Source organism: Haliotis cracherodii, unplaced genomic scaffold (genome assembly GCF_022045235.1).
Source record: "Haliotis cracherodii isolate W230 unplaced genomic scaffold, xgHalCrac1.p SCAF_10, whole genome shotgun sequence".
Lineage (NCBI taxonomy): Eukaryota > Metazoa > Mollusca > Gastropoda > Lepetellida > Haliotidae > Haliotis > Haliotis cracherodii.
The window spans coordinates 20,373,368-20,400,294 of NW_027266265.1; the positions used below are offsets into that span (position 1 = coordinate 20,373,368).

At 39.3% G+C, this 26,927-nt stretch overlaps 1 protein-coding gene across 1 annotated transcript in view; it reads right to left on the bottom strand.

Annotated features, from left to right (window-relative positions):
- The window catches only part of LOC139454190 (G patch domain-containing protein 1-like), a 67,511-nt gene that overhangs the window by 37,770 nt on the left and 2,814 nt on the right, over positions 1 to 26,927 (bottom strand). Inside the window, exons 2-5 of the mRNA XM_071235755.1 lie at positions 8,558 to 8,689; positions 5,394 to 5,479; positions 5,034 to 5,200; positions 2,523 to 2,632 (exon numbers count right to left, since the gene is read on the bottom strand). Coding sequence (XP_071091856.1) covers positions 2,523 to 2,632; positions 5,034 to 5,200; positions 5,394 to 5,479; positions 8,558 to 8,689 — 495 coding nt within the window. The remainder of the gene's footprint in view (positions 1 to 2,522; positions 2,633 to 5,033; positions 5,201 to 5,393; positions 5,480 to 8,557; positions 8,690 to 26,927) is intronic.

Consider the following 26,927-nt stretch of genomic DNA (forward strand, 5'->3'; position numbering starts at 1 on the left):
ATGTCTTGTAAGGACCCTCACATGTCCTGTAAGGACCCTCATATTTCCTGGAAGGACCCTCATATTTCCTGTAAGGACCTTCACATGTCCTGTAAGAACCCTCACATTTCCTGTAAGGACCCTCACATGTCCTGTCAAGACTCTCATATGTCCTGTAAAGACCCTCATATGTCCTGTAAGGACCCTCACATGTCCTGTAAGGACCTTCACATGTCCTCTTAGGACCCTCACATTTCCTGTAAGGACCCTCACATGTCCTGTAAGAACCCTCACATGTCCTGTAAGTAAGAACCTCATATTTCCTGTAAGGACCCTAACATGTCCTGTTAGGAACCTCACTTGTAAGGACCCTCATATTTCCTGTAAGGACCCTAACATGTCCTGTTAGGAACCTCACTTGTCATGTAAGGACTCTCATATGCCCTGTAAGGACCCTCACATGCCCTGTAAGGACCCTCACATGTCCTGTAAAGACCCTCACATGTCCTGTAAGGACCCTCACATGCCCTGTAAGGACCCTCACATGTCCTGTAAGGACCCTCACATGTCCTGTAAGAACCCTCACATGTCCTGTAAAGACCCTCAAATGTCCTGTAAGGACCCTCACATGTCCTGTAAAGACCTTCATATTTCCTGGAAGGACCCTTATATATCATGTAAGGACCCTCATATTGCCTGTAGACAGTTAAATTAGTAGTTGGGGTACCCCTGGACCCATTGTTTGTAGGTAAAGGTAAAACCCTGGTCCAAAAAAGTTTATTTTCATGAAAATGTAAATGATTTTGACATACATGTTGTACTTATAATCTCTGTGACCACAAACCAAAACAAAGTGTAATGTAAAAGCGTGGGTAACACAAACATTCTACCATGAATTTGAAATTTACTCGATTCTGATTAGTCAATCAGAGGCTATTAATTCACAAGAAACCCCCTCTGATTGAAACAGCTGGTTTGATGACTGCATCACCGCGAAAGCTAATATTCATAGAATAGTACTATTTTCAGTCATTGTCGGTAGGCATATTTAAATAATTATATCTACAATTATTGGACACAAAAAGCACAGATGCAGTTACTACAATATTCAAAGGATGTGTGGCAATACATTACGTGCAGAAAACAAGATAGAAGGGAATGTATTTACATTTTGGAGACAACAGAGAGCTTGGAATCTTGGCGTTATTCTATATTCGACTGTGACGTCATATCTTTTGCATCACAATGAGCGATATGACGTCATAATGTTGACGCGTGATGTAGAGCGAAAGCCTTGCAAAACATGCAAACTTTTGCCCACCTCATGTTAGCTTACCAAGTTGCCGTGCTTCTATGCTTTCAATGCCTGTGTTCGATTGAAGTATTACGGTGTGCTGCGCGTTCGGTTACAAATTCAATTTAGCGGTTAAATCTACCGGTAACCTAGCTCTACATTGAAAACACAGTATGTTTATCTCCTAATTATCACATACCTCACAAAGCATAACTTACTATAATCATGATTATTTCAGAGACAACAAACTGATACTCAACTGAATTTTTTTCAAGAGAAAGTATACTTTATTGAGCTTGAGATTTGATATAAGGTTATTATATCTTTTATCTTGGCTCTTTTGTCATTTTGTAACAAGAGTTGAATCAATAAAACCTCAACCACTTACTAAGTCTAGCATTTATTAAATCATAGCACTGCTGACTATATTATATCATCAATTGATATAAGACAATGTTCTTGTAACTTGGTTTAAAGTTTTGACAACTTCCACTTCTGAAAAATATCATGGAGATTTGTGCCCAAACTGAGATTTTCACCTATGTACCATCACATCCTCTTAAAATAACCCTTGTTGAGTTATCACTAACATGTCAATACATGTCATTGAGTGAATGACTTATAGAGTGAACTTTACCTTCACTATTAGTAGAGCCCCTAGTGATGTGTAATGTATCAACAGAAACATAGCATCTGCTACTCATTTACAACAAATCACTGTTACCTACTACTGTTATCATAAGAGAGAGTCATCAATTGTCATGCGTAAATATTCAAATCTTACAACCAGTATGTGCATAAGAATATAAAATATCTGCAGGAAAATACTCTGTAATTGACCTTCACCATGACCTTGACCTTACACATAGGTGACCACAAGCTTTTATGATCTTAGCCTCACCCTAAGTGTGACAAATACCAGGTTGGATTGACCTACATTAAATGCTTCCAGAGTTTGGTGGAAAACAAATGTTTTCAGGATATGATCTTGAGGATGACCTTAACAATATACATGCCTGCTCAATGTCTCAAAGCAATTTCCCAGGGCTGTAATGGAGACTTACATGATATGATACCCCTGAGATGTCAGAGCACCATGTGAATTACAAAACAAAGGGTGACAGTGGCGGTCAAATTTTGACAAAGCATAAATCCCAATTTATATATGATTGCTTAATTATAGGACAAATAAATACAACGAAAGCAGCTTCTAATGATTATCTGAAACAAAAGGAGCAAAATGTCCCACCTTTCTTCACTTCACTGTCCTTCTTCTTCCTCTTCCTCCTGGCTCTTGGTCCAACCCCTTGCCCTTCCTTCCAGCCCATTTTCCTCAGCAGGGACACTCCGATGGGTACACTAGACATCGGGGAATGAGTTGCTTTACAAGTGGCCATACACACCATATACTCATGTAAACTGTATGCTTTTCTACCTCGTCCTAGAAACTACTGCATAAATAACTCATCTGTATGTTTAGCCACACTACATGGTACGCCGACACAAGAATTAAAGTTTCCTCAACAAGAGTGGGAGAGTAATGGTCACAAACATTTGCTATTCAAATGTTTGATTTTGAAACAGAATAAATCCTTTATCACACTAATTTTGTTGTATTAACACTGTATACAAAAGGAAAAAAAGTAACTGTGCTTAAAAAATAAAGTTGTGTAAATGCTATGCTAATGAAACTGATTTGTCAAATAGTATATGGTCATTGGTCTGATCAATGTTTTAAGATAACAAATTCATTGACCTGGTAAAAGAGGGTGGTATAACAATTCAATCAACAAAGATTGGCCCAACTGAGCCAGCATTACCGGGTGGTTCTGGTCCTCTCATAGTTGGCATACCATCTCATCCCAGACATGATCTATTCGGGAGCATCAATGTCATGCTGACTCATTATGTATGTAATAATACATGCAACGTGATGTTATGTCCCTGCCTGTATAAAGGGGAACATTCATAGCGTACGTTTTTGACATTGCCATCATTAATGATAGGTTGTGTTCTCCCATGAATCATGATGCTACCCCATACCATTACATTTCCACCCCTAAACTGACGACTTAAAACTACAGTCACCTGTCTCATACTGTGGAACAAACTGATACACAGAAACTAGTCACCTGTCTCGTAATGGGGAACAAATTGATACACAGAAACTACAGTCACCTGTCTCATACTGTGGAACAAACTGATACACAGGAACTACAGTCAACTGTCTCATACTGTGGAACAAACTGATACACAGAAACAAGTCACCTCTCTCATACTGTTGAACAAACTAATACACAGAAACTAGTCACCTGTCTCATACTGTTGAACAAACTGATACACAGAAACTAGTCACCTGTCTCATACTGTGGAACAAACTGATACACAGAAACCAGTCACCTGTCTCATACTGTGGAACAAATTGATACACAGAAACTACAGTCACCTGTCTCATACTGTGGATCAAGCTGATACACAGAAACTACAGTCACCTCTCTCATACTGTGGAACAAACTGATACACAGAAACTAGTCACCTGTCTCATACTGTGAAACAAACTGATGCACAGAAACTAGTCACCTGTCTCATTCTGTGGAACAAACTGATACACAGAAACTAGTCACCTGTCTCATACTGTGGAACAAACTGATACACAGAAACTAGTCACCTGTCTCATACTGTGGAACAAACTGATACACAGAAACTAGTCACCTGTCTCATACTGTAGAACAAATTGATACACAGAAACTACAGTCACCTGTCTCATACTGTGGAACAAACTGATACACAGAAACTAGTCACCTGTCTCATACTGTGGAACAAATTGATACACAGAAACTAGTCACCTTTCTCATACTGTGGAACAAACTGATACACAGAAACTACAGTCAACTGTCTCATACTGTGGAGTGAGTGAGTGAGTGAGTGAATATGGTTTTACACCGCTTTTAACAATATTTCAGCAATATCACAGCGGGGGACACCAGAAATGGGCTTCACACATTTTACCCATGTCGGGAATCGAACCCGGGTCTTCGGCGTGACGAGCGAACGCTTTAACCACTAGGCTACCTGACCGCCCCTCTCATACTGTGGAACAAACTGATACACAGAAACTACAGTCACCTGTCTCATACTGTGGAACAAACTGATACACAGAAACTACAGTCACCTGTCTCATACTGTGGAACAAACTGATACACAGAAACTAGTCACCTGTCTCATACTGTGGAACAAATTGATACACAGAAACTACAGTCACCTGTCTCATACTGTGGAACAAACTGATACACAGAAACTACAGTCACCTGTCTCATACTGTGGAACAAACTAATACACAGAAACTACAATCACCTGTCTCATACTGTGGAACAAACTGATACACAGAAACTAGTCACCTGTCTCATAGTGTGGAACAAACTGATACACAGAAACTACAGTCACCTGTTTCATAGTGTGGAACAAATTGATACACAGAAACTAGTCACCTGTCTCATACTGTGGAACAAACTGATACACAGAAACTACAGTCACCTGTCTCATACTGTGGAACAAATTGATACACAGAAACTACAGTCACCTGTCTCATAGTGTGGAACAAACTGATACACAGAAACTAGTCACCTGTCTCATACTGAGGAACAAACTGATACACAGAAACTACAGTCACCTGTCTCATACTGTGGAACAAACTGATACACAGAAATTACAGTCACCTGTCACATACTATGGATCAAGATGATACACAGAAACTAGTCACCTGTCTGGTATGATGAGGTCAGTGAGTGCATCTGCCACTCCCGGGATGAGGGAGGAACCAGCCACAGCAGCAGCTGTCATCACCTTCCTCTTCCGTCCTCGTTCCTCTGATGTGTAAGTGGAGCTTGTTGCCAACTTCCTAGGAGCGATGCCATGTTCACAAAAGTCCTGAATGCAGTAGGAATATGTTTTTATTTTTCTCAGAATATCAATATGTATAGTTTATTTAGTAAGCCATTAAAGAGAATGACAACAAACAAAATCAAATCAATTTTAGCAATCATAAGTCTATTATACTAAGAAAAGCTTCATTCATCCTGTATACTGGTACATATGCCATCAGTGTGTTATTTTTACTGACCTCATCATCCATGAAGTCCTCTGGCCTCTGAGCCACTGATTCCCCCTTCGAGGACCTTGACGACAAAAAGCTGGAAGGACGGAAACCTGACAGGAACACATTCAAATTGTAAGAAAGTAAAATAAAATATAGTCAAAGGTTTTTATCACAACCAGCTCTTGCTGAAGCTTTCCTGAAGATCAAAAATGCAGTTAAGTGAAAAATAACTGGCAAACAAGAGACTTATGTTGAAAACTACATGATAATATACTTATCCTGACACAACACATTGCAATTTCCTTCTGGACTTCCCTCCCATAAAACAAAACCAAAAATGTGGCTCTTCCTCCTCTGCCCTTGGTTACCAACATGAGTTATCTGTCCCTGATCCCTTCTATGTCTTCTCATCAGTGCATCAGTAGTGATGATGAGTCTACAACGCACAGCAGGATCCGACATTATTCGTGAAGTGAACAGAAACAGAGGAACACCATAAGATATTGTCAAACAATATTCATTCATGAATAGTCTGGGAATATACGGCATCAATCAATCACAGGACAGTTAACTGCTGCGCCGGGACAAGTGGCCCGAACTGATGAACCCTCTCTATGTCTCTGACACAGAGGTCCCTCAGATAGTAGTTGGCGAAGGAAGTGTCAGTGTACCAAAAACATCCCTTGATGACATCCTTCACCATACAGTTGGAATGCAGTGCAACTGTGGATGCCAGGGCTCTGATTTCATGGGGAATGTGCGCCTGAGGTGGGTCCAATCCTGCATACTGATACGCCTGCAGAATTGTAGCATGAAGCCAAAAACGTCATGATATTCTTCGTCACCTCCGCTCTACTTCTGGTCGACAGAAGTAAGAACTATCTCTTCCCCTGCTTCCTGGAACTCTTCATCACTTCCAAATAATGCTCAGCGCTCATGCAGGACACATCAAGAGGACACATGCTCAGAGCTGTCGGAAGATAAGGGAAATATCATGAACCGCCGATTATTCTCCCCTAACTGCTAATTTTTAGCCACAAAACCCACATAAGGGAGCTCCATGATTGAGTTTCCTGTGGCCTTTGTAAGCTCTGGGAGCACAATCTCCTGGGCCAATAAGGCACTAGCAAAATCAGATAGATCTGCTTCGTTTCCCTCAATGTCTGCAGGAGTGCTGCTGGTGTTGGGAACATGTACGCATGAAGGTTTACCCAGGAGATGGCGAGAGGATTGTGATCCCAAGCCAGTGGATCGGGAAGTGGGGACATGAAGAACTGATGGTTGTATCGTGTTGAGAAGAGATTGACATTGGGCAAAGTCAACATGTTGTCTCCTCTGTTTTACGGTCAGGATCACAGCAAAAATCTTGAGGCTGTTAATACGCAAGCCTGTCTGCTCACCTGGGTAATCTCTCGAGAACAGCACTGGTGTTGAAGCTGTCGTTGGTGCAGATGCTTTGAAGGAGTATCCTGCACAGACGCAGCTGGCGTCCAATCAAAGCATTATGTACCCAAAGGTGCCGGGGCTGAAGCATCTTCCAGTGCCTTGTCAAACCTCCTGACGAGGTGGTGTGCAAGTTACAGTCAGCTCCTCAGTCGTCGCAATAACCGTCACCAACACGTGATAAATAACGATGGGTGACACCAGATAGCTTGTTGGCCTAGAGCATGGGGAAGTCTGAAACGGACAGGTAATCACAGCAGTCAACGACCAAGTCAACAGAGTTGTTGTGGTCTCTCTTTTTCTTTTCCTCAACCAGCTTTTTGGATAACGTCCTTCATTCAGTACACCTAGAAACGAAGTCATACACATGTGGATCACTGCAAGATTTCCCGTGACGTGTAAAGCACAGTAGTTGTGCACACACGGTTGTCTATACTCGCCCATCTTCCCGAATGGTGAAAGACATCTCTGCCATGCTCTCTATGGACAAATCCCCCATAGGTCAGAGAAGGGATCAGGGACACATAAATCCTGTTGGTAACCGAGGGCTGGGGACTCCCCAAAGGAGGGAGAGGCACACTAGAAGGATGTGTTGTGTCAGGATAAAAAATAATCTACGGCATTGTAGGCATGAAACTAGAGTTTTGATGGAGATGATTTGAAAAAACAGTCCTTTGAGCCCAATGTCTTGAAGAAGACTGCAGAGAAGCATGATCTGAACTCACCTTTCTTTAGGCCCACTGTCTTGAAGAACCCTGCAGAGAAGCATCATCTGAACTCACCTAATTTGGGTTCACTGCATTGAAGAAACCTGCAGATAAGCATATCTGAACTCACCTTCCTTTAGGCTCACTGTCTTGAAGAACCCTGCAGAGAAGCATGATCTGAACTCACCTTTCTTTAGGCTCACTGTCTTGAAGAACCCTGCAGAGAAGCATGATCTGAACTCACCTTACTTTGGGATCACTGTCTTGAAGAACCCTGCAGAGCATGATCTGAACTCACCTTACTTTGGGATCACTGTCTTGAAGAACCCTGCAGAGAAGCATGATCTGAACTCACCTTTCTTTAGGTTCACTTTTTGAGGACGTCTGCAGTGAAGCATGATCTGAACTCACCTTACTTTAGGCTCACTGTCTTGAAGAACCCTGCCGTGAAGCATGATATGAACTCACCTTACTTAAGGCTCACAGTCTTGAAGAAGCCTGCAGTGAAGCATGTTATGAACTCACCTTGCTTTAGGCTCACTGTCTTGAAGAAGCCTGCAGAGAAGCTTGATCTGAACTCACCTTACTTAAGGCTCACTGTCTTGAAGAACCCTGCAGTGAAGCATGATCTGAACTCACCTTACTTTAGGCTCACTGTCTTGAAGAAGCCTGCAGAGAAGCATGATATGAACTCACCTTACTTAAGGCCCACTGTCTTGAAGAACCCTGCAGTGAAGCATGATCTGAATTCACCTTACTTAAGGCTCACTGTCTTGAAGAACCCTGCAGAGAAGCTTGATCTGAACTCACCTTACTTTAGGCTCACTGTCTTGAAGAACCCTGCAGAGAAGCATGATCTGAACTCACCTTACTTAAGGCTCACTGTCTTGAAGAAGCCTGCAGAGAAGCATGATATGAACTCACCTTACTTAAGGCCCACTGTCTTGAAGAACCCTGCAGTGAAGCATGATCTGAATTCACCTTACTTAAGGCTCACTGTCTTGAAGAAGCCTGCAGAGAAGCATGATATGAACTCACCTTCCTTTGAGCCCACTGTGTTGAAGAAACCTGCAGAGAAGCCACCTGTGAAAGCTCCGTGAAACCTAGTACGGCCATGGCTATCCTTGGCAGGGAGATCATGAACAGACACTGGTTTCTTCCTGGCTTCATCTAGTACAATAACAAATGTTTTTTTCATTAGAAGTCAGTAAAGAAGCCTCGAAGAAATTTGACTTTCATTTAAAATATAAATTATTTGTGTCCTTTACTAAATAACATACAGTTTAAAGTAAGTTCAGTATAATTCTGGCTTGAATTTCTTTGATTAAACAAGTTCTTTTTAGCCTACTGTAAGCAATATGCAAAGAAGGAAATGAGAGATTATTATTGTGACAAAGTTCATAATATTGGCATTTCCACAAATGTATTGCATTTCATATCAGGTGCCAAAATATTAATTTATGGATAAGAATAGAAGAAGAAAAAATTACCATTTTCAACTTTATACCTTCAGAACATGTCATTGTAATTATATCACGACAAAATAGCAAGGATTTCTTGTTTTGAATACTGACAATAGGATGCTTTCATATAGAATTTTTACAAAATTTCTTTTCATACATGTAATCTCAAACTGTAAATTGTCAACATGATAAAGTTGGACCATCATTTTAAAGGTAATCACAAAGCAATGTGAAATATTCAAGGGCTGGTCAATAAGTCTGACAAACTTTCAACTATGGGCCATAACAAGGTGAACTGGTCAATGTAGTACATAGTTTGAGTTGTTCATTGCAAGTGTACTTGGTCTGTTGAGGCCGTTTGTATATTAGTGACAGCCAGTTGGAACGCGATAGGGGTCCAAATGGACACAGAAATGGAAAAGAATGAGTACCAAGCAGTCATCAAGTTTTTGACTTTAGAGAAATGTGCTCCCCAAGAAATTCATGACCACATGTCACAAGTGTATGATATGTGCCCTAGCTATTCCACTGTTAAATGTTGGGCAGCTGTGTTTAAGACTGGGAGAACAAACCTCGATGATGACCCTAGGTCTGGAAATCCCTCAACTTCCATAAATGAAAATTCAATGAAGGAGATAGAAAAAACTTATTTTGTCAGATAGACGTATTACCATTGCTGAACTTGAGGAAGACAGATCTCAGCGGCGGACCCCTTGAAACTATTATTCATGAACATTTACAGATGAATAAGATATCTACTCGTTGGGTGCCAATGTTTCTAAATTCTGATCTTAGGAAAAAAAGACTTGACATTGCCAGAGAAAATTTGGAGATAATCTGAGGAGGATTTCGTTAAATTCAAAAAGATATTAATAACGGGTGAAGAAACATGGGTCAAACATCCCCAGTCAAAACGTCAATCCATGGAATGGCACTATTCTACTTCTCTGGTACCATAGAAATTAAAGTCTTTAAGATCAGTGAAGAAAGTTATGGCCACTGCCACTGTATTCCACTGGAATGGCTATCAAAGAACAAGTCGAAAATGTCAACAAAGACACATGGTGTCCACATTGTTATTAATGAAATCTGAAAACCAACACTAAAAGCTTTTGATGACAATAGTGGTGACAGCACAGACGCTGAACTTGAATGAGGAGCAAAAAACAAGGCTGTACTTTTTGGGAGTAGTGGCCAGTTCAAAACAGTGTCAGTGAGATGACAATTGGGGATGCTGACATTCAGAAGTCAAGATGGATACAAGTTTGAGTGAGACAACCAACAAGCTGACTTTTCATCATGTTTTGAGAGTTTATAATCAGGTCCAGGCGCAACTCTTTATTTCAAGGCATATGTAAATTTCAGTGCCGAGGCTGATGATAGATTAAAGGTGAAAACTGAGGGGAATGATTACTCTCAAATAATAGAATTACTAACATAATCTTTATCCATTTTACTCATTTCTCAGTTTCCACATGACAATGGCAAACATGTGAGAACACTTCATCAACATGTTGCTGATTTGTATACAGTAATCAGCTTGAACCATTGATGTAACGTGTGCTTGTTATTTAGGCTAGATTGGATACTGACTCATTGCCTTTGCCGTAATTGTGGAAATCGAGAGTGACATCAGTGAGTTGTGGGTAAAGAGAGTTGCAAGTGAGTACATGTGCATGGATGCTCGAGTGGGAACTTCACGCTTGATCTGGATACTTTGGACTCCTAAATGACAACCAGGAATTGGACACATCCAATTCAACATATCCAAATATATATTTTGTTAAAAATAGGAGGAATTCACAGGGACTGGAAGGTGAGTTTAAGACAACCGTGAATTCACCACATCAGCAACTTTGTCTCATTTGGCATTCTGTAAATAATGATAATGTCATCAATAGATCTCTGTATAACCTAGCCTTTGTCTATTCCAGATTCCAGCACCGTTTGTCAATCCCAATTATCAATTTTTATAGAAAATGCCTATCTGTAATCCAGCACTTAAAAGGTAAATATCATGAAAAATAGTAATAGATTTTCCTTTATTCATTATGTAGGCAGTATGATATACAATATGATCGCTGAGAAAATAAATTCTGAAAATGTAAACTTAGCAATATTCTATACCTATTTTGAGGTCTGTATCAAATATTAAAAGCGCTGATGAGGTGGTGTGGCTTAAACAGCCACAGCTGGCTAGGCATGCAAGATGATTGTTATTACCATCTGCTGGGTACAGACTTATTGTTTCATTAGTTGTGGGGAGATCTGTGTTGTATATATATAATACCGGTATGGATTCTATGTATATCCAGAGTATGGCTAGGGGTGGGTGGACTTGTCAATTAACCTTGATGGAACATTAATTGTATAATATTAAAAATAACAAGAGCAAAAGTGAGCGTGGCTCACTAATACACCCGACCCTCCTAGTGTGTCAGTAGTTTCAAATTTAATAGCTAGGATAGGTTAGGGTTTGAAAAGTTCATAAAAAAATGGAAAATTAATAAAAACATTTTTTTCTTTTGACTGCACCCCTCCATATGACACAGATTATATGTACTAAGTTTGAGATGAATCCACTGAATAGTTTAAGAGAAATCGCAAGGACAAAGTTATTGGATGGACGTTAGGGTTTGAAAAATTCATTAAAAAATGGAAAATTAATAAAAACAATTTTGTTCTTTAGACTGCACCCCTACATATGACACAGATTATATGTACTAAGTTTGAGATGAATCCACCAATTAGTTTAAGAGAAATCGCGAGGACAAAGTTTTCGGATAGACGGAGGGACAGACGGACGGAACCTTGGTATAACTATATACCCTTAACCTTTTAGGTCGCGTGTATAATAAATTCATTTATAGGGGCACAGGCAGTTAGTGCCAAATATTCAGAACGGTATTTGTCTATATGGGAGGGCATAGATCATGTGAGATAGCATAAATATTATAAATATACAATTTATTGTAAAATTTACAAATTCTTAAACTTATATATCATAGCTATCCTATGCATTTATCCCATGGTTGGACAGTGGGTCGCAGATTACCCTAGTCTGTATTCGTCTTGTAACCTGAGATGTATCGGTACACAAAAAAGCTGGAGCCAACATCCTTCAATCCTAGGACTGTTACATATCCATGTCTGGAGATATTTTCTTGTGATTTTATGGGTGAATCACTGCTGTTGAGTGATCTTGAAAACCCCACTACACTACTAGGACACAGAGTCATGTAATCGGGTATAACAAGCGCCTGTGTGTTTTTGCATAGGACATTACCCGTGGTAGAAGCGCTGTTGGTGGAAAAGCGTAAGTGTTCTCCCATGATATGCCCTTGATCTGGAATTGAGAGACGAGACAAATCTGGAGAGTTGTGTTTTGCACCTGGTGGCTGATAAGTCGATCTCGGGTGTTGGAAGAGGTGGCAAGTCTCCTTGAAGATCTTCGGATGAGGAGGGCATTCTGTCGAGATGGTCGATCCAGACTGGACAGGGAGTCTGCTATGACGTTGCATACTCCCAGAAAGTGTCAAGCTCGGGTGTTGATGCCCAATGCATCGATCAGCAGAAAGAAGTACATCGTCAGGGTCAACAGGGAGGCTGACTTGGTGGATCCCATCTTGTTGATGTACCTAACGTCTGAGGCATTGTCAGACTGTATCAAAGAACTTCCACCCAATGAGAGATCGCTAGAATGACCTTGAATTCAGGATTGTTGGTGTGGAGGGTCAGTTCTATTGCCAACCAGAGTTCTGCCGTCTGACGATCCTGTTGATATACCAAACAACTGAAGCGGCGTCGGATATCCATAGCTTCGAGACGAGTGTCAATAGCGTCAAGTCAGATTCAAATGACCGCAATCAAAAAGGCGGATGATGACGGTTGGTGGCACTGGAGCAACCTTGGTCGTAGGTGTAGGACCGATCTGTAGTGTGACTTCGCACAGCAGAGTCAGAATTAAACCCATCAATGCAAAGGCAATCTCCCTTCTGCTTAGTTAGAGGTCGAGGTCTGTTAGGAAGTCGATCCGAAGATCGTCTGCCTTTTGAAAGTTAACTTGAAATATTGATCCTTGGAATTTCGACCCTTGTATTGCGTTCCTAGTGGATGATCCTTGATATGTCGAACCGTGGACTGATGAGTTTTTCCCTGTCAACCATCTGCCACGAGTCAGGAACATTCTCTACTTCTCCCATTACCAGTAGGGGATGTTGAAATTGTACGGAAGAGCCAATAGTAGCCATGGTGGATAAACCCGGCGAAACCTGAAGTAAGGAGACAGGATGTGGTGAAACCACATCGTCAGGTCGAACTGTTCTATCTCACGAAGTCGACTATAGATAACATCCAGCTGATGGTCGTAGAGTACCAACTGCATCAGTCTTCAGAAGTAGTACTGTGGATGGGTCCATAGCATTAACTGCTAAAACCATGCGCTTGTCCAAGTTAGTTGACTGATTATATATTTCTCTGGTCGAATGGTCGCACAAAGCTGGGTTATCGGCACCTCGTGGAATTGCGACAGTACCAGAGACTGTGCCTTGAAGGGACGTAGAGAACATTAGGAGTATATGCTGAATCAAACGTCTATATTCGCCAACTCCGTCTTGAATAGGTGAGGGATGACTTCTCCTACCTGGTTGATCGGCGGTATGTCGATGTGTAGAAGTGGCGATGACGCAATGGATTCTATCCCTTGGAGCTGTACGAAAGCCTGTCCCAACTTGTATCGAGGTGACGACAAATGAGGTGCGAAGAAGATTGTTTCAAGACTTCACACGTAGTCATCGAAATACTAGAGTATATGCACTGCATGGTTCACTTGAGGTCAGTCTGTCCCAGCATCTCGATCTTGTTTTCAAACAGGGAAATCTTGACACGTGATATATGACTCAACCTTGCGCAGCAACAGAAACACTGTGCTGTCTTGCCGAACATGTGTTCGAAAGCTCCATACAAAGGAGCGGTGTTCTGAGTTCCAAAGAATAACAGGGTATAGGCAGACAGTTTCTTGTAGAATAAGGGTCGAAATTGGTGCAGTAGCAAGTTGAGCCCTATATGATGCTAGAAAAAATCCTCATATGTCAGAAAACATTGTCTTCCTGTTTGAATGGTGTAGGTTGACCCCGGCAGGGGCAATATTACTCTCGTAGATATATTATGTGGGATAAGTGGTACAATACAAGCCATGTACACCAGGAGATATAATATGTACCAAACTTGCATATCAGGCTGAGAGATTGTCGATGATAAGACTGGAGCGATGAGGACTGTCATACATGTCTTGGAAGCAACTTGATATTGAACCTCAGGATGATGTCGATCTGTCTGACTATTTAAACCTGGTGAGAAAATTCGCATGCGTTCCAGACACTGCATTCCAGCCTTCTGGAGAAGTGAAGAGAAGCACGCTGAGTAGCTGTTTGTCTCAATCGTCATAATCTATATGGTGATTTATCTTCAGTGAGCTGTGTAAGACGATCCATAACTGGGGGGTGCGTGGACTAGATACGTGAAGCTCCCGGTAGAGAATAGGTCTTCAGTATCTCCAGCTTGCCATAAGAGGTGACCATGTTTGTAAGAGGTGACAAACAGGACCAGGCAGATCATCGTATCCCAAGACATAACTTGATGCTCATGATGTCAATCACTGGATTTTCCAGTCCAAACTTGATATAGTACAGATCACAATCAATAGAAGGCATATAATCGAAGGTCTGATTCCCAAAGCATGCTTAGGTTTTGGGTGCCATTGTACCCATCTTACAAACTAAGTTCACCATGTTTTTTAGCCTGCTTAAACCATTACCTAACATTATTTCTTGGTGTGCTCATAAAAATTTACTGCGGTCACCCCGAAATCCAAAATGGCGTCCAAGATGGCCGCCAAAGTGGGAAAATTTCTCAATGCGCTCATTACTCTGTCAAAACAATAACAAGTCAGCTTTTTCAAAATCAGAAATGCATTTATAGGTGCACATATACATTTTTAATGCAAAATAATTCAGAATTCTGGAAAAATAGTTTTATAAAGTTAAATAATGAATTTTGTAGAAAAAAAATGCAACATATTTACATATCATATTTGTAGTTTTATGAAACCTAATACACCTTTAATGAATATTTACTGAGCCAAAAGTGGTTAATTTGTATTATCCTATTCCAAATTGAAGTTCTGTTTGGTATATCCATACAAAAACTACCCTGTTTTGTATTAAAGAATACAATTAATTTGAACTTGGCATCCATTTTGAACTAGTAATTCCCTTTCTAAAATGTTAAATTTGGTGCCCAAACAAAATATATATATATTACACATCAGCTGTTCATGGTCAGTAGTGATTTATGATTAATATTTGATAAACAAATAGGATATATAGTGAAGTTAGGTTAGGTAGAAAAGTGGCGGCCATATTGGCAGCCATCTTGGATTTCAAGGTGACCGCAGTGAAAAAAATTGAGCACACCAAACAATTATTCTTTCTCATCACATAATCTATCAATCTAAATAGGTGAACTTAGTTTGTAAAGCGGGTACAATGGGAGTATCAGATATGAGAAACAGACCTTCGCTTAATAGTGTAGGCATGATGTCGAGCCGCCTGCGATGTAGTCGTGGTTGTAATGTCCCTGCTAGGTACAGTTGATTGTTCAGAGAGTTGCTGCTGGGCCACCCATAGGTATTATAAAAGAGATCCAAATTGCGAAGCCAAGAGAGCAGTCTGATCTCTATAATCCCATGAAGTCAGTAAGGGCCCAGTCGCTGGATGAACTGTACCTGTCAAATGATATGTCACAGTAAGTTGAGAAGGAGGCGCAACTGACAGGGAATGCTACTTGTCGGGTGATCGCTGGGTGATCACTAGTCCGGATGTATATCAGTTGGAACATGAATGAAAGGAAGGTCAATGTCAATCTTCCTGTCCATCCTCATGTCGATGTCGATCTCGATCGGGAGGAGCAGATCATGATGGTAATCCGGTGTCAAAGTGTAATGGGGTTGGGCAGATATCGATGATCCCAATATCGATCAGATGTGGGATAACAGTAGTATCACAGGGGCTGGTATCGCTGGGATGAAGATCGATGTTGATCCCAGTTGATATCCCTGTTGTATCCGTAAAGTTGAGATGAGTGTCAATAAGGATAACACTGAGAGTCTGAGTCCGACGAACGTGATCAGTCGAGGTGATGTTGACGGTCGGTAGAATGGATACGGCCATGATCATAATATGTCGATCCATAGAATGTGAACGATCTGAACCAATATGGTTTTCATTGGGCTTTCGATGTCAAAGTGTGCTCTATAGATGATTGACCTGAAGGGGAGTGATCTGAAAGTCGACCCAAGAATGTCGATATGTAGAATGTAGAGTCTTCTCAGATCGATCTAAAAGATGTATGACTGGAGGAAGCACGTTCCTTGGAATGTCGACCCTTGTCATATTGATGCGTGGAATGTTGACCCTCTGAAGAATGTTCGTCTATCTGACGAATGTCGACCCTTAGAAGGTCGACCCTGGTTCGATGTCAACCTCTCTGTAGAATGTTGACCCTCTGAAGATCGATCTGACAAATGTTGAACCTTAGAGGCTCGACCCTGGTTAGATGTCGACCTATCTGTAGAATTTGACCCTTCGAAGTCGACTTTGAATGTCGACCCCTGTCACGTTGTCAATCATCCTTGGGTCGAAATTGCTCTCTACTCTTCCTGTGTCCTGTTGGTGCTGTCGCTATCCGACTAGAGCTAATATTAGTCGCATTAGGTGGAACCGGAGTAACTGGATCTATCGGAGTAGAGAAGAGGCTTTTCGTAGCAGGATTGACTGGTCCAACTACAACCTCCGAAGTCGATGATTGACTTCCAATGGATAGGGTCTGAGTAGATGGAGATGGTCTTTACTGCCAGCATCAAAAGTGTGTCTTACGAATTTGTTGACGAATTTGAGTTTGTCATAGTCGGCGGATCACTGATAACAGATTGTGAAGAAACAGCGGTAACTTTGTCATGAAAAAAAACTGTCCAATACTGTATCTTCTTCCACTGAGAGGGAAGTGATCGTGGCTGGTGTTGGTTGCCTAACCACGGATGTTACAGATTGACGACTGCTGTCTTCGTCACACACTTGGGTTTCTTGGACAATGAGGGTCTGTGTTCTGAATCTATAACATTTGATCGGCGATCAATCCCTCTCTTCTGGCATTTCTTAACAGTCAGTGAATGCCTTCTGGGACAGATTAGTGCATTCCAAACACTGTAAACCTGGCTGACAGACGCCCCGACAGTCACTGCATAATGTGTGAGTATCCACCGGCGAAAATATGTGGCAATACTTTGTGCAAACTGGCCACTTTGCATGATCCTTGCCCATATCTTAGGCGTAAGAAGTGACCCAAACTCCCTTAATTTTGAGAAAAATATAGGCCTAAATATTCTTTTAAAAAAAAGCATGTATCCACATGGAGATCATCTTTCCAAGGCAAGAGAGTTAACTGACTACTGAAGTCCAGTTTCCACCCTTGCCGAACTGGGCTGGGATTATGGAGTTACATTTTGCCTGGACTAACGAGTCTATGCATAGTCCAATCACAATCGTGCACTGAAATCGAAATCCGGTTCGTAAACTGTCATGCAGAGTTTGGTCGATTGCACGATGTGCATCGCAAACTCGTTGTCAACAGATATTTTCCAAATCTTTTCATGTTTTTGATCAAGCTGCTCACGTGTTTTGATGTACTTAGCGAAGTAAGAACCGTTTTATCACAAAAAAGATCGTTCAGATCGTCTTGATTGGGCGCCACAATTTTGTTTGAAGCAAATGCATGCGATACGAGAGGTGGGATCTGATTGGTCCATATGGGAGAGGCATAGAATGGACATAACTCGTAATAGCCACTAGTGGTGCTACGATTGAGCCCAGGAATTCCAGCCTAGTTCGGCAAGGGTGGAAACTGGACTTGTAAAGAAGAAGAAGATGCAGGGATACGAAGAGAAAGAGAATGATGAGACAGAGGTCAAGTCTGCATGGGATTCGGGTGCATGACCTGATTGCTGGGAGGGTCGCCATGGTGTTGCTCAGGTGTTTGGGCAAATGAAGCTCAGAAGCTGGAAACTTTGTTCAAGGACATTTCCACACAAGGGATCGGAAGAAGAAGGATGAAATGCAAAGAGTGAGATAGGATAAGTTTAATAATTTAGATTATAGTAGATTATTACATTATGCATGCCAGCAATCAGTTCAGGTATCATAAATCTCATGTGTATAGTGTATTGTAACGCGTTAGCAATCAACACACAGAGATTAACAGAGTCTATGACATGTTGTTTCATCTTTGTCATGTTATTTCAAAGCTTGTAACATGATATTGTGATTTGGAGAAAATAGATCAAACAAACTAAACAATCCATGTTTTGCAATCTGTTGTGATCCATGGTGATCATCCTGGTTATTTCCGTCACTATTGTCGGTCACAGGTTCAAACATGTAGGGGGTTCACTTGTACTTCTTCCTCAGAAATCACCAATTCATCTTCCAAGAAACATTCACATTCCATGATAACATGAAAGCTATTGTCATTGTCAAAGTCGGGCATATCGACAAGTTATGATTTATATTACTGCAAAAAGGAACAGCGTAAGTATGATTCATCTTTCATAATTTTATACACAGCGAATATTTTAAACAAACAAAGGTCTCACAACAAAATAAAAGAAAGCACTGAAATGTGAACAATGAACACAATTGAAGAAATAGCATGTTTCGCACATCATTTTCTCACTGAAAAGTGAACTCAATTGTGATATAAATGGCCTTTGTCACATTTTGAAAGAACGAGGAGTATATTTTAATCCTTTAATCCGACTTGTATGCAGGAAAGTACATAGTTTGTCTAAGGGTTAAAAAGGGTGAAGAACCATTTTGTTTTGCCTAGATGTTTGCAGCTGACTTTGAATGGAGGGTTGCTTGTTTTCATCTCCCGAAACATGACCATATTTAGATCGTCTTTATATAAAGGCCCTGCTGTATTTTCATTTCTGCCTTTGAAATTGATAAACCTTATTTACATGCTGCTTTCAATGTTTTCAATACGATATTTGCATTGATAATGTTATGATCTATCCATTTCTGCAAAGTTGTATATACCCATGAGATTTGCACTTTAACAATCACTCATTAGCCATAAACAAAAAATCAATTAACAATGCGTAATCACTACCACTAGTCGACTTTCATTTTTATGGAAGCCTTGGTGGCTGGGTGAGTTAGATCGCTGACTTTGTGTGCTGATGATTAGGTGCCTCACTCTCACAGTGTGGGTTTGAATCCTGGATGGGACTCAACCCCGAAAAGTACTAGAATCTGTACTTTACAAAGAAAGTGTTTTCCCAGATATAACATTTGTTACTACTAGTTGAAAATGTGTGTGCGAATCAAGCATTACACAGCTACAGAAGAGGCAATACTTTTGAAACAAACAAGATCTGGAAGCAGTTGGTGAGAAAATAGTTCTAGATAAAAACACAAAGGAAGTACTGAGCAATGTCGGTGCCTTTTTTATGATGTGATTTGTTGTTACATGAGAGTTTTTGTATTATCTGTAAATAAAATATAGCAGACAGGGAAATACATTGTCTCATATCTCATCGACGATCGGCATTCTCTGCATGAACTAGCATTCTGACTGAAACTGGCATTTCTTTACTACCAGGTGATGCCAGTTTAGACAGAGTGTTTAAGAATGGTCTCATGCCGCTTTTAGCAATATCACTGCAAGGGACACCAGAAATGGGCTTCACACATCTGAGGAATCAGCCCGGATCTTAGGCATGATGAGCGAACGCTTTAACCACTAACCACTCCATTTAGACAGAGTCCAGAGTATACGTACATGAAATTGCATATATCAACGAATTACAAATATTTACCTGTTTTGCTTTCTGACATATATTGGCTACAAATGCATAGCTGATTCTGCACAGGCCTTCAGAAGTGTTGTCAAGGTAAATATTGAGAATATCTTGGACATTGTTATACCCAACATATTTCCAAAACATTTCCCATTAACATGCTCAGATACACACAAAAACTATGATACTTTTGTTGAGAGTAAGGAATCGGAAAACAAGGAGGAGTCAGATCTTTTTCTTGCCGCTGCATTATAAAATAAGTAACACAGACGCCTTTTTCTTACAAGGTCTTAACCTATTCACTTCACTTTACATCAACCCATCCTAGCAATGCCTAAAAGGCTTTGTACATACAGGCTGAATCTTATTGAGAAACTGAAGACATATTATCAGAGGCACTTTATTAATTACAAGTAGACTTTTCCGTCCCTAAATTGTAATGCATACATTATGTTCCTATTGAATACATACAGTTGACATAATTATATAGTGATGTAAGGGAGGTAACTCAAAACCCGGAAGTATTTCTCTAAATAGAACGCAATGTTAACGTTGTTTGGAACGGTTGTGTGAGTGTTGTGATGATGTCATCATAGCAGTACTGTTGTGTTGTCAGTTATTGTTTTGATCTGAACAAGTAAACATCGTTTGAGTCTTCTTTCATTGGTGGCAGCAGTGAACTAACGGATATTTTCACTTGGAAATGGCTATGCCCGTAGTATCGCAGTGGGATGAGTGTGATTCTGGAGATATTGATAGTCATTTTAGACATCTGGAAAGTTTGTTCATTGTGAAAGACATCATGGAAAATGGGAAGAAGGATGCTTGCTTTCATTTGTCATTGAAAGGTGAGGCGAAGCGGTTTTTCACCACATTATCGGCGGATCAACGGTCAAGGTATGCATCAGTAAAATTAGCATTCATGGAGCGCTTCAGACAGGCGAGATCATCAGTGACTTGTCAACAATAATTGTCAGATAGGAAGCAGAAGAAGGGAGAAACGGCTGTGAAACTCAAATATTCAATCATGGATCTAGTTACCAATGCATTTCCGGATGTTACCGATGATGCATCACGGTCAGCACTACAGATTGCTCATTACAGGAGAGCACTGACACCTGAGGTGAGACAAAAATTATCATGGCTAGTGTCAGATGATGTAACCTTCGATGAACTGGTTAGGAAAGCAGAACAAGTAGTGAGGGAAACTGCTTGCATCAACATGATTCAATCAAATGGGAATAGTGTTAGTGAGGGACAAAATGCTATTTTGTTGGAATTAGCTAAGAAGATCTAATAACTAATTTTTATCAAGAACAATTATCAGCTTCAGTGGCAGCAGTTTCAAGAAATAATACAAGGTAGATAGATAGATGCTACAAGTGTAATCAGCCGGGACATTTTGCATGTAATTGCAATCAGCAGGAAGGGAGGAGAGGATCTAACCGCAAGTGTGACAGGTGTGGAAGAATGGGTCATATGGCAAGTGACTGTAGAGCTAGATTTCCAGTCTCAGGCAAAAGAGGTCAGGAAAACTAGATGTTGCTAGTGAGGATAGCCGAGACTCTCTGGCAACCAAGGTTGTATCGGCGACATGTGTAAATTCACAAAATGCGAGAAGAATTGGAGCTGAAGGTGAATTAGGGGGGATACAAATTGAATTGGCTTATTGACTGTGGTGCTGAAATTAGTGTTATAACAGAACCCCTACAATACCACAACAAAGTTACCTGCTGGATTGGTGGTTGCAAAATTTTCACCCACTTCTGATGATTCACCTGTTATTGCATTGTTATTGTTATTGTTATTGCTGTCTTCAAATCAACAGCGGCAGTGAGGCAAGCAGGAGTAGGAAGGGTAGAGGCATTTGTGGTGCCTGATATATAACGAAATTGTGTGCCACTATGGACTGCCAGAGGAACTACACTCTGACCAAGGCTGGAACTTTGAAGCTAAACTGCTCCAAGAGTTGTGCAGCAAGCTCGGCATTAAAAGAACAAGAACCTCTCCATACAACCCACAGTGCAATGGACAGGTTGAAAGAATGAAAAGAACTCTAGCTGAAAAACTTGCTCTTCTAATAAAAGCTCATGACCAAAAGGATTGGGATGAGAAGTTACCGTCAGCAATAAGGTTACAGAAGAGACCCCAGTCAAGATTGTGTTTGGCCAATCCCCTAGAGACAAAACAGACAACGATGTAAGCGGAAATTAGAAACCAGTGACTGATTAAACTGAGTGAATTATTGGATTTGCAGAAGACTGTGAGAGAGAAGATTTTGAAAGATCAAGAACAGAGGTGTGAAAAGAAACAACATACCATGTTTACTCCATTCAAAGAAGGCGAAAAACTGTGGCTATGTCATCCTCAGCAAGTGTGCGGAAACTCATCTCAGAAAGATGGGAAGGGCCTTTCCGCGTTGATAGCCAAATCGGTGAAAATACATACCGTATTCACGCATGTGAAGGAAATGGATGCTTACGTGCCATCAATCATCGAAAGCTGAAAAGACATGTTGAGAGACCGGACCGCTTGACTACAAGCAGTTGTGGTAGTGATAGTGCTAGGGACTGTGTTGTGAATGTGGACACTGAATGTCAATCTTCAGATTCACCGGACATTGACAACTCTACTGGCACCATCAACATTCCAGTAGGTGCAAGTGACATTGTGTTGGGACTTGATGATGTGTTCCAAGCAAGTGTTGTGAAACATTCAACAGACAATTGCCAGAGACATTCCAGTCGTATTCGCCAGCCCCCAAAGTGGCAGAGTGACTATCATGTTTACATTGACTGTATTTCTAGTGAAAATGACCTTTTTGGCATGTTTGACGATATGTAAATGCAATTAATTATTAATAGTGTTGAATTTGTAATTTTCAAATTCACCTGTTTTATGCTTACCTGTAAATAATACTGTATTATTATCTGTTTAATCAATGTCTAATTTCTTAGTATGTATGATTGTATCTGGGAGGGAGGAATGATGTAAGGGAGGTAACTCTAAGCCTGTAAGTATTTCTATAAATTGACCTTTTTCACACTTCGCTACTTCCGGTTTGAAAGCGAGGCTTGGAGAGCAGAAGGTGAAGGCTTGATAGCACATGAAACACACGAAGATGTCAACAAGGCACGCAATCGGGACAAACTGTGACAATTTAACCATCCCGGTACATTTATCGTAAGTATTGAACATTATTCTTATTGACAAACTATTCTACTGTTATCTGGTCTCCTTACCGATATAAATTTGAGTCTGGCCGTTCTGTTATGATTTCAATTTAAAATATCCATGACCACCTAACTCCCAGTGCAGTTTATGGTAGCTGAACAGACTTAATACAAATGCTACTGAAATCTTGTAAAGAATAATTCATTGTTTACACACCATTAAACTATTTATTGTGAGTTTAAATAACTTTGCGGGTTGTATTTGAAGTCGAAATATTCACCTTTTGACCATATCTAGATATATGTCAGAAACTAACTTAATTGATATAGGCCCATGTTGATATAATATATCAAATTGAAACCTACTGAGAATTTACAATCGTAACAAATCAGAATTTTGCATCAGTTGCGTATTTGATGTAAATTGTAATGGACTCAAATGCATTCCAATAAAATATTAGACGTCTAGATCTACTTGTGCTGTTGTGATTGTGGACAGTTGTTATTTTGATTGTCAATGTTGTCAGATTAGATAGCATGAGGTGTAATATTTCAACTGAATTATTACATAAAGGATGTGTAAATATTTGAAGTAAAGTACAGTTTGATCTGCAATTTTGGTAACAATTAATATTTCTACCAAAATGATATTTACTTTACTGTACCAATTTAATCATGTCATGAAATGAAATGAACAAAAACCCAACTAATTAATGTCCAGTAAATGTTCAATCAACATATGATCTTTATATAATTTACAGAAACAGATAACTCTTTAACAGTTTGTATTCAAATATTTCAAATGCATAAATTGATATTGACATTACTAAAAACTTAAAGTATAAACAGAATTATTTTTAATTCCCATGCGTATTGCAATCATAACTCATTAATTCCCTTTGTTTAATTGTGAAACCCATCTGGTTTTATGTCCACAAACATGTTTTGAAACTTTTAAAACAAAAAGGATTTCTTTTGTGCAAGCAATTGCCATGTATTATTGATTATTTATCATATCAATTTATATGTAAGAATATAGTTTACTGTGTCATTTTGCAATAATTATATTGTTATGATGTAATATTTTACTATTGTTAACAATCTTTAGAACTTTAGTTTATTTCAATCAAGTCAAGTGGTGTGATTATTTTGATATTTTTTTATAATTCAATCAAAACGAGAAAAATAAAAAAATATAAATACATGTACATAGAAGAAATTTGTTTTCCTTTTCAAATAACGATGATAGCATGAATTTATCTCATGCTCCTTGTATAGCATGCTCCTTGTGAAAATTCATTCCATTTCTTCTTCGAATGTACCTTATATGATGATTTTAGGGAGACATTACTGACAGCTATCGATAATCTTGGAGGACAAAAAACTCTACATAGTATTCTTTTTGGTGATCCAAACTTAGATGTTTTCCTGAATACAAAAATATTCTTGTCTGTACACAAATTTATAGAAACGACTAACAGATTCAGTAGCTAGCATAGTATTGTTTCCAAACTGTTAATCATTAATATTGTTAAATCTATATTCAACACTAAAATGTATAATATTAGGATATGTATGAGATGCACACTGTCTTCACTTTCAAGCACATTGTACATATCCTTCATATGAGCACTGTATATATATTGTGCACTATGTTTCCACAATGTGAAGTTTCAACTGTAAATTGTTCATTTTCATTATGCAATATTATGTATAACTGTATATAGGGAGAAGGCGGTAATAAGTGCTGCCCTTGTGCCCAATCCCTTTGTCTTTTTGGACAATGAAATATGTTTAATAATATCTCATCTTGTGATCTGACAAAGTTAATATTTTCAAGTCAAGATATCAACTTTAGTAAACCACATGAAGAGATAAACATTGCATTTGACAAAATAAATTCAAGTCTTCTATTTTCTTAGTGATCTTCATGACCTTACTCAGAAAACCATAGTGTCAATGAGGCAGACTGACTGTAGGTGTGACAAAACGTGATATTTCACCTGATTTTAATAAAAATCTTATTTATTTCACTCTTGCGAAAGTATGTTTTCAGCATGGTCAGACTAAAAAAAGTATTTCATGATTAAATACATACAGGTAATACAAATATCAAAACGTGTTTCATTAAAACAAGAGTGAATTTCTGTGTGACATTGATATAAAGAGCTGTAGTACACTGTCATTAAATTGATGCATCTGTTGAGTTTACTGTTTACAAAGAATATACTGTTTGAGTTTTAGACATATCAGATGAATTGATGCCTTCAAGATTGTTCTTAAGTAGCAAATGTTACACACTGTGATTAATTTTCCTTAAACTTCTCTATTTCAGAAGAATGTTGTTTTCTAAATAAGCAATATTTTGAGAGAAGGTGAATAAGCATTGTTTATAAAAAATGTTATTGAAGTAGGAATATTATTACAATATTATTGAATTATTCATTTCAGGCCAGCGAGTCACCACAATGAAGTACTAGTATCCAGGTGACGGATGTCTGGAGGAGCTTTCCGCTGACAGTAACACAATGGTTACAATGTGCATCCTGTCAAAGGACGAGGAAGTGAAAAGCCTTATTCACTCACAAAACAACATGGCCAATATTTATCAGACACTTAAAAAGCACATTGTACCATTTGTTTACAAGCAAGAAAATTATTTTCTCCTGGAATTTAATTAGGTGCTTTTGACTGACAAAGACACCCAATCCATTTTAAGTTTGAAAACTTATATTGTGAGAAATAAAGATATGAAAATTTTAGTTTGTTTTTCTTTGTTAAATATGAGAAATCCAGATTGTTCCATCAACATAATTTGTACCAATACATATATTTTATCTTGGCTTGATTACCAATTGAAGTTTATTCCTTTTTATCTTTTGTTATTTTATTTGTACTCATATCTGATCAAGACATTTTCAAACTATTCAGGATAAATGTAATAGTAGCTTCCTTTTGATATACAATTACCTATCATCATACAGGATTAGGTGAGGGTGTTCAAGAAGTTGATAGTTGTATCAATTCTTATATTTCTTCAATATCATGCCTTAATTATATTTATCAATTTTTAGTTTCCTTTAACTTGTTTTAAACAGTTCACACATTATTACTTTTGTCGTGCACGGTGCAATCTCAATCGGCAGTAATCAGTTAAGTAAGTGATGTTTGAAGAACAAGTAAAGTATCATCTGTTTATTGTACACACTGAATAGAGTTATCGCCCCTTCTGAATATTTATTTTGACACACGAATTATTTTCATAATTAACATTGTAATATGTTAAAATGAAAATCATAGCAGAAAAAGTGTCTTTTGTCAACTGGACTCATGGCAAAACGATAGCACGTTGTGCAGCAAACACCACTATGAAACGTGAAATAAACATGATCTCGATCTTGATCTCGAGTTTGCCAAGCCACGCATTGACTGAGCAATTTTGCAAAAGTACATTGACGTGTTTCATGTTATGCGGTTTATTTACGATACCCAACTTCTGTCATTGAATGTACTGTCACATTGTACCTATATGCCGACGAGGTTATGATAAAACAATCTATTTCTGAAATACGTATCTCGAAATGCACTTTTCCATTCACTTCCAGGATCCTGACAGCAAAATGCAAATTCCAGTGTGTTACAGGCATATTTTAGTTGGACCTCACGATTAAATGTGAAATATCTTATGTATTAGATACAGAGGATACCATTTTTTGTTTGTTTGAAATGTCCACCAGTGAAATGCACAACATGCTGTCTGTTCCCTATCAGCTGATGCGACTCACACTGCATGGAGCTATGCTCTCCAAGCCTCGTTTTCGATCCAAGATGGCGAAAGTGTGAAAAAGGTCAATAGA